The following is a 12,976-nucleotide window of genomic DNA, read 5'->3' as shown; positions in this document are numbered from 1 at the left end:
AATTTTGAGGTGGTATTAAGGTCAATAAGGGAATTTTGGGTAATACCAAACTTAAAGACCTAAATTGGGTCTTTAAAGGTAAATGAATTACAGAGGCAACAATCAGTTGATAAATAATATAGGAAGCAGTAATAAGATTTTGAGAGGTAGTTTTCTAACTTTTTAAAAGAGAGATAGTTTTCTCACTCTAATTACTGATAATTTTTCTGAGTAGTTAATAATCAGCAGTATAACAGAAAAAATGGACATTTTATTGTTATTAAGTTTACTGTGTACCATTTGTGCTTAAAATACTTACGTGGATTTTTATATTTTTATTCTCACCTCAGGACTAGGATGTAAGTAATGTTAACATAATTTCCACCTTACAGATGAAGAAATTAAGGCCTGTTGGGGGTTAAGTTATATCTTAGGGGTGATGAAGCTGGGCTTTGAACCTGTCATATTTTATAGTGCATTTGTTACTGATTTCCCTATTCCTACCCCTCAATAGAATAAAGTATCCTTTTTATTCTGAGTTTTGCTAGAGTAGCTTTTTTTAAAGTTGGTGACTCTGAAACTTCTTTGACAACAACCCACAAGAAATGGATTTTACATAGCAGTCAGTGGACATTTGTTACATGTATGTGTATGTATATGATGTTTTTGTGTATATTTATTTCATAAAACTATATTGGCTTTAATATGTACCTTGTACTTTATTTCTGGTTGATTATCTCATTGCTTCCCTCTTTCTTTGTTGTCACAATCCACTAATGGATTGCAACCCAGGTGAGAAAAACATTGATGTAAGCCAGGAGAATTGTATGTAAATATGGAGCATTGTAACTATGTGTCAGTGTATGTGAGCAAGGCATTGGCAGTGGAGAGGAAGAGGCATAAGTAATTGTTTTGATACCTGAATACTGGCTATATCTTATACAAAGTTGATTGCTTTAAAAAAAAAAAAAAGCACTTTTTAAAAAGACTGGAGGAGTGATGTATTTGGTTTTTGTTTTTGAAGCTCTCTGATCCTTCTGATTTACCAAGGAATGCCTTTAGAATTTTTACCATTCTTGTGGAATTTTTATGTATTGAACATATTGATTATGCTTTGGAAACAGGACTTGCTGGTAAGTATATTTATTTGTATTATACTTTGTGTTAAATTCTTTGATCATGCTTAACTATACACATAATGTGTTGTATATATTCAACACTATATATGTGTCAAATTCAGTTCAATGCAATGAATAATGCTTTTTGAGCATCTGTAATGCAAGAACTTGTCAGGTGCAGAAAGTTACACAAAGACACAGTTCTCTCACATTACTTACATCAAGCGGACAGGGTAAGCTACATAAGTCACTATAGTGTGTGTATACAGAATGAGGTACAATGCTTAAGTTATAAAATATCAGAGGAGCAGAACTGAAGGTGAAAACAGTTCTGGTTGAAACAATTGAGTAATGTGAAGTTTAGAAAGGAAAATATTCCAAAATAAGCCTGGAAAGTAATAGATTCATATTAAAATTTTTCCTTTGCTTTTCGTCTTTTGGGTTTACTGGTATTAATAGGATAATAATGATTTCTTTCCTAAATTCCAGCCACATTAGTTCAGTTTCCTCCTTGAACTTTCCACCTGTTCAGTGTGCATCTCAAATTTAACATATCCCTACTGAAACTCTCTCGTCTTCCATTTAAACCTGGTCCACTCTCATTCTTCCCCATGTCCTTAAAAAGCATTACTATTTACTAGTTGCGCAGGCCCCAAACATTGGAGTTGCCGTAATTCTTCCTTTTCATCAATCCTGATAGCCAGTCTATCAGCAAATTCTATCAGTATACTTCAGAAATAACTTGAATTCATCTACTTTTCTCAAGTTCTACGGATACCACCCTAATTTAAATACCATCATCTTTATCCACTCCTACCTGGTCTTTCTGTGTCTTCTCACTTCTCCACATGACTGACTCCACGTTAACAGTCAGTTTGATTATCATTTCTTTGTTTAAGACCCTTTAGGAATTTACTGGTACTTTTAGGGGGAAAAGAATAACAAACTTTACAAAAACATGGCTTTTGATCTGTCATCTTCTTATGTGTACATCCACTTCTCATATTGTACTTCTTCTCACTACCTTAGCCATCAGCCCCTCTGGCCCTCATTCTTTTTTTTTTTTTTTTCCCCCCCTGATTCAGGCTTTCCCCCTATTTCCCAATTCCTTTTCCTTTAGCTCTTCTCATGCCCAACATTTCAACCTCTAATCTCAACTAAGATATCATCTTCTTAAAGAAGGTTTTGTGGATTACCCTAACTAAGATAACCCTCTAGTCTCAGCCTAGTTACTCATTATTTCATCACTCAATTAGTGTTTTTCATAACACTTATCACAATGAAATTTTCATCTGTTGATGTCTGCCTCCACTTACCAGAATTCATTCATTAACACATACCTTTTAAGTGCCTACTTCTGTACTCATGGAGCTTTCATTCTTAGATAAGATAGATAAATGACTAGAAAGTGCAATGAAGAAAAACTGAGTAAAAGAGAGTGAGAAGTGTTGGGGAGGTGGGAGGAGGAATTCAGGAGCAAAGGACTTTTTTTAGAGAGGTGGGTTAGATAATGCCTCTCCAAGGAGATGTATGAACCAGAGAGCTGAATGGTGTAAAAGAGTTAAATGGAGTATTTGGAGAAAGTATATTAAGAGAACAGCATATATGCTCTTCTGGATAGGAATCTTTTTTTTTTAAGGCTTTTATTTATTTATTTGACAGACAGAGATCACAAGTAGACAGAGAGGCAGGCACAGAGAGAGAGAGGGAAGCAGGCTCCCCGCCGAGCAGAGAGCCCGATGCAGGACTCGATCCCAGGACCCTGAGATCATGACCTGAGCCAAAGGCAGAGGCCCAATCCACTGAGCCCCCAGGTGCCCCTGGCTAGGAATTTTATCTGCCTTATTCACCATTATTATCTAGTCCTTAGCAAATAGTAGATGCTCAAAAATGTTTGTTGATTGTATATCACATCCTTTTAAAAAGTTTTTTTTAACACTGAAGCAAAATTACCCATAATTCAGTAAACTTGTGAAGCATTTTTATCCTGTTTCTTTTTTAAACTTATTACAGTGGACTTTTTTTTTTTTTAAGTTTATTTATTTTCTTAAGTAATCTCAATACCCAGTGTGGGGCTCAAACTCATGACCCCCAAGATCAAGAGTCACATGCTTTTCTAACTGAGCCAGCCAGGCACCCCAATTATAGCGGACTCTTGACATCAGGTGTTTAACATTTGCCATTTGCAAATGACTTAATGTGGCAGTTTGTATTGGGATAATAATACCTCAAAGATACTAAGAAAATTGAAAGAGATAATGAAAAAAGTAACAATAATTTGAATCCATATGGTTATTTAGCTCATATGGAAATCTAATATCTTCATTTTAGTAGCTATATTCACGATTTGGAAAGGCTTAGAAAATTTACTGGTAGGATGAAAATGTCTCATAATTTGTAAGTTTTCTTCCATGTAGCCATTTAATTAGCAATTACTGTTATTTCTAATGATAGTTCAAAATTTTGTCATGTGTGTATGTGTGTGTATATGTATATATATATATTATAAAGTTAAATGAAGTTAACTATCTCCTATTACTAGACATATTGGATTTTTTTCAGCAGTTTGGTAATATAAATAATGCTGCAGTGAACATTGTAGAGCTTAAAGTGTTTTCCTTATTTTGAATTATTTTCTCTGTATGAAATCCCAGAGGTGAAGTTAGCAGATCAAAGTGTGTTACTGGAGGTGGCTGGCTCAGTTTTGTAGAGCATGCAACTCTTGATCTCTAGGTTATGAGTTTGAGCCCCATATAGAGGCTAGGGTTTACTTTTAAAAAATGGGGGGAAAAAAACAACACAAGGTGTATTACCAATTTTTAAAAATTTCTATACATATAGAATTTTCCAAAAGTGTTTTTTTACACTAATTTACACTGCTGTTGGTATATATGGTTGTACCTGTTCTTCTGCATAACATTGAATACTCCTTTAAAAACTTTAGTGGTTAAAAACATACATAAATAACTACCTTAATTTTAATATCTTTTGTTAATAGTAAGGATTTTCCCTTGTAAGTTTTTGTTGGAGCCTTTAATTTTCTTATCAGTTGGTGATTTTGACTTTTATGGGAAAATGAAATATCTTTGTTTTCACTTTTAAAACTTTGAAAAAAATCATCATCCTATAAAGAATTGTAGTTATTAATTTCATTTTCTCATATGTGAATATTTTCCCGAACCCACTATGCCTTTTAATTTTAGCTAGAAACATAAACATCTAAGGTTAGAATGGACCTTAGAATTTATCTATTGCTCTTTTACAAAAAAGAGGAAACTGAAGTCTGGAGAGGTCAGCTTTCTTTTGGAGTTAGCATATTGAGTCGGCTGAGTATCCTGCTGAAAATGAAGAATTTATTTTGTAGGCAGTGAGGAAACTTTGAATATTTTTGAGGAAATAATGGAGAGCAAGATGAGTAAAATGTGTAACTTTAAGTATGTTACTCTGGCAACAATACATAGCAGGGAAGAGTGATTTGAACCCAAGAAACTAATAAAAAATTATTTTAACTGTTACCAGAGATAATGAGGACTTATTAAAAGAAAAATGGTGGAAATGTATGCATGGCTAATGTGGAACCACTAGACTTGAGAATGAGAAAGGAAAGGAGAAGATACAGTTCAAGATGATTCATTTATTGATTTTTCGGTTTATCTCAGCAAATAATGAAGACTGGGTAGATGGTGAAATTTTTCATGTAAAAATTTTAGATTCACTTCATTAAGTTATTGAGCTTAATTTTACTCTTCTTTCCACAAAAATTATTGCTGATTTATTAAAATAGGATTTACTTTTATTTATTATGCCACGTTCTTTTTTCTGTTGCCAAGATGAATTTCTTCAAGTATGATTCTAACACGTACATGCCTTCCAATTTTAGGAATTCCCTCTTCAGATTCTAGGAATGCAAATCTCTATTTTTTGGATGTTGTGCAACAGGCCAATACTATTTTTCATCTTTTTGACAAGCAGTTTAATGATCACCTTATGCCACTAATAAGGTTAGTCAAATTGATTTTTCTTGGTATTTCAGTGACAATTATAATGCTATATGTATACAGGTACATAGCAAAAATTTCATAAGATTAATTGGACAGATTTTAATAAGGCATTAAATAAGATTTGGTTTATATCTTCCTATCAGTTTATGTGAACTTCTAAAGTATGTGAGGATTAAATATTGTAGAGTATACGCACATGAACATGCCTTATAAAATTTGTATGTGTACTATTATTAAAGAGGAAAAATATTTTTTAAGAAGAGGAAAAGTGTAAAAGATAAAATTTTATTTTATTTGTTTATTTTATTTATTAGAGAGAGAATGAGAGAGAGAGAGCACAAGAAGGGGAAGGGTTAGAGGGAGAAGCAGACTCCCCACTGAGCAGGGAGTCCAACTCAGGACTCTATCCTGGGACTCTAGGAGTATGACTTGAGCCGAAGGCAGTTGCCCAACCAACTGAGTCACCCAAGTACCCCAAAAGATAAAATTTTAAACATTTTATTGTACACATTGATATCCCAAGAAATGAGTTCATAAACAATCTCAAAGATAAAGATAACTTGTGATCCCTGAATCACACTTTAAAAGGAAATGTACTATTTTAAGAGCTGTAATGCCTTTTGGTGCAAAATTCACATGACTATTAGGGTTGCATATTCCTTAATAGTTTAGGTGGTTTTTGACATTTAGATGGCATTCAGAAGGCAAATGTGATTGTCAAATTTGTTTTCATAATATAGGAAAGCTAAATACAACTGGATTGGCTATTAGTTTCCAAATTTTAATTAGTATAATTTATTATATTCTTAAGACTCTGGTAATAGCCTTTGGGGTTTGTTCATTTTTGTTTTACTGTTAATCTAGATATTTAATTAAAAAGGAACCAAATAATCCCAAAATTTCAAAATCACATATATTTATATTCTTAAGGGATATCTTCTCTTACATGAAAGTAACAAATCTAAACCTTCCTCTTCCTTCTCATATAACTGGTTAATTTTTCCTAGTGTGACTGTTAGGCATAGTAATACTACTTAATTTCCTAGTATTAAATTGGGCATAGCAATTACTATGTAACGTGCTTCTTGGATTTGTGAACAAATTAAAACAAAACATGTGTATTTATAAATGTTTATAACAATACACATGTGCATATGAAAAACTTTTATAAGGCTGCTAATATGATTTTTTTTTCCCTTTAAACATTTAATAGCTCTTCTCCTAAGTTATCTGAATGCCTTCAGAAGAAAAAAGAAATAATTGAACAAATGGAGACGAAATTGGATAATGGCATTGATAGGTAAGTTGTTAGTTTTACCTTTTATGTTTTTTATGTTTATTTTTAATTAATTTCTTTAAGATTTTTAAAAAAGATTTATTTATTGATTTTAGAGAAAAGAGAGCTCTGGGGGAAAGAGAATCTCAAGCAGACTCCCTGCTCAGCATAGAGCCAGACACAGGGCTCAATCCCATGACTCTGAGTTCATGACTTGAACTAAAATCAAGAGTCAGGTGTTTAACTGACTGAGCCACCCAGGCATTCCTTTAAGATGTTATTTTAAAGTCCACACCCAACGTGGGGCTCAAACTCACAACCCTAAGACCAAGAGTCATATGCTCCACCAACTGAGCCAGCTAGTAGCCCCCTTTTTCTCTTACGTTTTTTAAATTGTAAGAATACCATTACAAATGCATCCTGAAAATGTTTTTCAGTATGTTTAGGTATGCTTTTAAACTAGATTCAATTGAAAACCATTTTTATAGGCCACCACTTTCTCCTCCTCCTCCTCTTTCCCTCTCTCTGTCCAAACTCCTTAAAAATGGTATGTAACATAGAGGATTTTATTTTCATTTAGAATTTTCAGGCTTATTATCTGAAATGCTTTAATTTTCTGTAAATTTCATTAAGTGAATACATATTCTGTATTCAAACATTTTTTGTAACTTTTTTTGTAGTTAATCACCTTATTAATATTATAGAGCAGTGGGTCTCTTTTCTCGAGATGATGTGGTAGGCATATATTAATGATGATAGTTACCACTTCAAGCATTTGGTGTATGCTAGGGACATGGGGAGGTTAGATATGTTAAAATTTCAGAGATACAGGAAAGATGTATTTTCTTGGCGTCTTCTTAATATTTTTCTGTATGAGCCTTAATCTCAGAGTCTTTGCACTAGTTGATGAATTGAAGGCACAGTATTCTGTAGTGGTCTCATGAATGTGAACTTCTCATATTTTACCCATGTACCATGGGGCCAAGAGGTGAGCAGAGCATTCATCTGTTACCTTCTGATATTTTCAGACCAGTATCCATCTATAGGTGTTAGGTCAGAACCCCCTTGCTTTTAAAACTCACATCATCTTCTCTTATTGCTGTGTCTCTCAATCATTTATGTTAGTCTCCTGCATTTATTGAGGGTTTGGGCATCTGGCTTACAGTTTTTCTTTTAACCTTAAATTTTAGGTTACTTCTACTTCCATGTGTGTGACCCATTCACTTTCTTGATCATCTTTACTTTAGCTACTTAATTTCATATCCTACTAGACCTCATTATCATTGGTAACAAAAACCTCAAACTTGAATATCCCACTCGTTGCTCACAATCTTCTGTTCTTCCAACTCCATAACCTGCTTTCTGACCTCAGCAGAAACTCCAGCCCTTAATATATTTATCTTTTACCAATCTACTATCCTTTTCTTTCTTTATTTTTATGCTTTGGTTGTTTGGTCCATCTCTTAAATTAGTCCCTTATAATTACCATAAAATCTGTTTCCATTAACCTTACCTATCTTATTGCAGATCCAAGGTTTTGGATCAGTGCAGTCTCTTTTATTCCCATAACTAGATGGCTGACCGCTGTTGGGATAGTAACACATAACTTGAACGTTATCGGTGCTGCCGTAAACCCATGTTCTCATTTCCCCACTGAATCGTTAGTACCATTTGTTCAGCTTCCTGCTTATCCTTAGACTGTGAAACTCCTATTCTTCTCACCAATTCTTCCAAACGTTGGCCATTTGTCTTAAATCCTCTATTGTCCCCTCTTCCTAACCAGTCTCTATATATGGTGGTTTGGTTTTTTTTTTTTTTTTTAAGATTTTATTTATTTATTTGACAGAGAGAGATACGAGAGAGGGAACACAAGCAGGAGTGAGAAAGGGAGAAGCAGGCTTCCCACTGAGCAGGGAGCCAGCTCAATATGGAGCTCGATCCCAGAACCCTGGAATCATGCCCTGAGCTAAAGGCAGACACTTAACAACTGAGCCACCTAGGTGCCCCTCTATATATGGTTGTTAAGGAAGTAAGTTAGTGACAGGTTTCTCACATCTTTAAGACTACCATAATTAAAGTATTGGGCAAGAGCAGGAAGCTAATAAAACCAAGAGTTCATTTCTAGCAAGGCCTAGAATTTATTTTTTTTTAAATCTAAAGTCTACCGATAGTAAATAATTTTATGGTGCTCTGAAGTTAAATAATTTAATTTAGTATAAATAATATAAATTAAAGGAAATTTAAAATAAATGGATAAAATGCATGGTGTTCTTAATTCTTTAGGACATTAAATTGTATGATTGGACAGATGAAGCATATCTTGACTGCAGAACAAAAGAAAACAGATTTTAAGCCAGAGGATGAAAACAATGTTTTGATTCAATATACTAATGTGAGTAAAATAATTCAGTATACTAGTAAGAAGATCTATATATAATATTTTCATTAACATTTTCATTGATGTGTCTTACTGCGCTTTAAGTTTTTTCTTTTATACTTAGAGATTAATGAGACACTGTATGTATTTTCTTATTAGCTAAGCTGATACACATTTCTATGTAATAAGTGTAGAAAAAATTTTACAGGCCTGTGTTAAAGTCTGTGCTTATGTAAGAAAGCAAGTGGAAAAGATTAAAAATTCCATGGATGGGAAGAATGTGGATACAGTTTTGATGGAACTTGGAGTACGTTTTCATCGACTTATTTATGAGCATCTTCAACAATATTCGTACAGTTGTGGGGGTGGCATGTTAGCAATTTGTGATGTAGCTGAATATAGGAAGTGTGCCAAAGACTTCAAGGTATGTATTCACAAATATAAAACTTGTAAATTTTATAAATGGGCTCAAGAACATAAGTTTGTAAATAGGCTCAAGAACATAAGTCAGACCATTAAAAATGCATGCTGACTTGTAATCACTACTGAAAAGTTTAAAACTTGTTGATACTGTAGTGAGACAGATCTAACATTTCCTAATTGAAAGAGTAATGTTCTAATCATATTTTCAGTCTTAACACATTTTTGCTCTGTGCTGTATTTTAGACAAGGCCATATTTCAGTTCAACAGTCCAAATGACATTGGTGACTTCCATAACCAATGCTGTGTATATATCACACATCAGGAAAATAAGTTCTTTCTTCATGTACATCTCTGTGAAATCAGTTTTCCTTAAGGCTTAAATTATTTAAGAAAAGTGCCATATTAATGGTAACTAATTCTAATCCATAGAAGTATAAATGACAACTGTTGAAGGAAATTGGCATGGATCTTTTCAAAAAGATTATACCAAGTTTATTTAATGTCTAAAATATTTAGGTTTTAACAATTTCAGGAGTTTTTATAGTTTTTAATATTGAATCCTCCCACGTTAGTAAGTCTTAACAGTATGTAAATGAGAAAAATTTATAAAATAATTATAAAACTAAAAATTGTTTTGTGTCAATGTTATTTTTTTCTTCTCTTATTTCAATTCAGATTCCACTGGTATTACAGCTTTTTGATACTCTGCATGCACTTTGCAATCTTCTGGTAGTTGCCCCAGATAATTTAAAGCAAGTCTGCTCAGGAGAACAACTTGCTAATCTGGACAAGAACATTCTTCACTCCTTTGTACAACTTCGTGCTGACTATAGATCTGCCCGCCTTGCTCGACATTTCAGCTGAGGTTGAATATGCAAGGGAAACGTGTTGTACTTCAGCAGGCCTTGGTTGATAGAAAGCACAGGAGACTTCTTATGACACAGCCAACATTTTATGGAAAAATGACTGTTTGGAGAAACAGCAGCCATACTTACCCTTGAGATTTTATTTGAAATTTGGACACTACTGGCCATATTTTGTTTTTTCCCCTTAAGTTGAGTTTTAATTCTGTTCTTGAACTTACAAATTTCAGATTCTAAATTTCATATTCTGTGAAACTACATGTCACTGTTTTCATCCTGGAAAATGTTGGTGTCAGAAGACAAATGTGATGTTATCAGTGTTCCAGTTGATATTCTTTAACACATTCTATTGGGAAGTTTCACCATCCTATTTTGCATTAATGGTAAAATACAACAAAACTGCATTTATTATTTACCAATTTTTAATGACCTTTTCAGCACTTGGTAATTGTTAAACAAGTTATTTTAGGTTTTCCTATTGAACTTTTGCCTCTTTCAAAAAGTTAGTAATTGAACATAATTTCTGTAGTTGGTTAATTGGATTTTTTTCTGAGGTATAATAATATTCCAAGAAAACTGTTACAGACTAAACTAAAATGATGAAATGCTTTATGTAGATACTAGGTGTGGATCAGGATACATCTGCTTTCTGGGTAAAAAAAAAAACAAAACACCTTAAAGTTTACTATTTCTTATTTTGTAAACGGATTTTAAGCCAATGCTAGCAAGAAATTAATAAGTCTGCCTTATTTTATATTTCACTTAAGATAAGGTGGAGGACCTTAACTGAAGGACCCTATTTATTCATTATTTTAATATTATAAGGGAAATAAAATGAGGTATAGTCTAAATGGTGAATATGAGAAATATCGACAGTGTTTAGCAACAGTACAGTCCTTTAAGATTTCTTTCTTAATGCTAAACTGGAATTTGATGGGATGGCTAACATAAGTAATCTATTTTAAGGAGAACCAGGAATTGATAGCGTTACATATTCTACATCTGGAGATGAGCTTTGTAAAAATTGGTTGCTTTTCAAATCTATAGTTTCTGTCATTATCTTTTTCAAGGTATTTCTGAAGCAGTTCTTACTGATTGGAATTGATTGGATTGGCTTAATGTGGTGACATAATAAATCACTTATAAAATTTTAAACATCAAGTGGAAATGTAGAAAGGCTATTACTCTACAATTTCTATAAACTTGCTCTGTAAGAATTCATTCTTATCTATATGTAGTGTTTCAGCTTCCTTTGTGTTTTTCATAATCATCTAGGAACAGATAAACTTTAATGTTCAGCTCATTCTTGGCATTTTTTTTCCCTTTAAGAAGATTTTTGGCCTAATTTTGACAAACTACTTTTCTATTAAGACTATGTTTCTGAATGGTCATCAATTTTACCAAAACTTCCAGGTACAGCACTAGTTACTGTTTAAATTACTATTGACTGAATATTCTTCAATTTCTGTTTAGCCCAGTGTTACCAAGGTAAGGAAGAGAAACAAAGTATGCCAACTTTTATCAAAGCATTTCAGGAAATCGTGGCAGTTTTAGAAGGCTGTCTAGTTTTCTATTCCTTAGCCAAGGGAAGCCAGAACAGATTTTGGATACTAGAAAAAGTCATATGCTTGTACTATTGCCATTTTAGAAAGCTCTGATGTGAATTCAAATTATACCTCTGTTACTTAAAGCCAACAATTTTAAAGCAGTAGTTTTACTGGCCATTTGAAATCTTTGTACACAGTGTCAATTTGTAAAAAAAAAACAAAAACAAAACAAAAAAAAAACTTAAATAAAACATGAGAAACATTTTAAGACTTCCGAATCGGAGAAGTGCTTCAAATTATTTTGTTTGGATTAATTTTTAAAATGTAAAGCCTATACATGTTGCAAAGATATTTTGTTAATTATTATTTCCATGCTTGAGTTTTGTGCAATATTTTCCGTTATGTCCATTGACCAAGGCAGTGACAAAGAAAACTCGTAAGTGAATACTTAGAAGTGTTAACATTAATGCTTTAATAAACAAATTCCCTGCAGTTGTTTTTTTATTTCACTCCATTTTTACATCTTTAGGATATCTGTACTTAATTTTATAAATTATTTCTATTCAAGTTTTTAAGATGTTCCTTATTTTTTATAGCATAGGTCTTCTCACTTCCTTTTTTAGCAGAAAAGTATTTTATAGCTAAGATTAGAAATTTAACCTAAACTGATTATCTTTCTCTAAGAAAAAAATGGGTTTTTTTTTATAAACCCTTATGCATTCCTTGCATTCTTTGTATTCCAGTTTTTAAAGTATTTTTTATATTTGTGGCCACTACAAAATTATATCCACAATTTATGACTCAAAAGAGATGATCAATAAGTAAGATGTTTTTCATGTGCACATGGTAAAATTTTAGGTAGCAGTATCAGAACTTTGTGTATTATTAACTTTAGCCAACATTGAATAAGGAAGATCTTTACAGTTTTCTACAATTCCACATGAGCTAAAAGGCAACATTTAGGTAATGTTTGGAAGTTGCAAATATGCACCAAAACACTGCAAATTATATTTCTTCAACTTGAGTATATTCTGTTTGCATAAAATGGTACAGAAAGTGAAATACAGAACACAAGTTTAAGAAGTCTAGTGTGTATGTTATGATACTGAAAATGACAGTCAACCAGAGTAGATGAATAGCCCTTATGAAGAATTATTAAATGATGCTTGGATGGACCTTTAGATAGTTGACTACTTCAAGTATTTAGCCTCTTTTTGAGCATCTAGCACCTTCCCTTTTTAAATAAGAGCTGTTTTGATACATTTAAATTATTTTCTTTCCTCTATAGTTTAAAATATTTCACTATCTGAATATCAGCCTTCTGACTTACCATGAAATAATTGAATTATCAGACCGACTCAAAGTGGAGAATTTACTGCTTCCTTAAAATG

The 12,976-nt window shown here is 32.7% G+C and overlaps 1 protein-coding gene across 1 annotated transcript in view; it reads left to right on the top strand.

Moving 5' to 3' along the window:
* Nucleotides 1-12,077, top strand: part of EXOC5 (exocyst complex component 5) — a 61,718-nt gene extending 49,641 nt beyond the window's left edge. Inside the window, exons 13-18 of the mRNA XM_059182179.1 lie at nucleotides 1,004-1,112; nucleotides 4,978-5,098; nucleotides 6,312-6,398; nucleotides 8,658-8,766; nucleotides 8,960-9,175; nucleotides 9,851-12,077. Of these exons, the coding sequence (XP_059038162.1) occupies nucleotides 1,004-1,112; nucleotides 4,978-5,098; nucleotides 6,312-6,398; nucleotides 8,658-8,766; nucleotides 8,960-9,175; nucleotides 9,851-10,039 (831 nt within the window). The 3' untranslated portion in view covers nucleotides 10,040-12,077. The remainder of the gene's footprint in view (nucleotides 1-1,003; nucleotides 1,113-4,977; nucleotides 5,099-6,311; nucleotides 6,399-8,657; nucleotides 8,767-8,959; nucleotides 9,176-9,850) is intronic.
* Nucleotides 12,078-12,976: the final 899 nt, after the last annotated feature.

This window comes from Mustela lutreola, chromosome 7 (assembly GCF_030435805.1).
Source record: "Mustela lutreola isolate mMusLut2 chromosome 7, mMusLut2.pri, whole genome shotgun sequence".
NCBI lineage: Eukaryota > Metazoa > Chordata > Mammalia > Carnivora > Mustelidae > Mustela > Mustela lutreola.
This window is presented reverse-complemented; position numbering and strand designations above follow the sequence as displayed.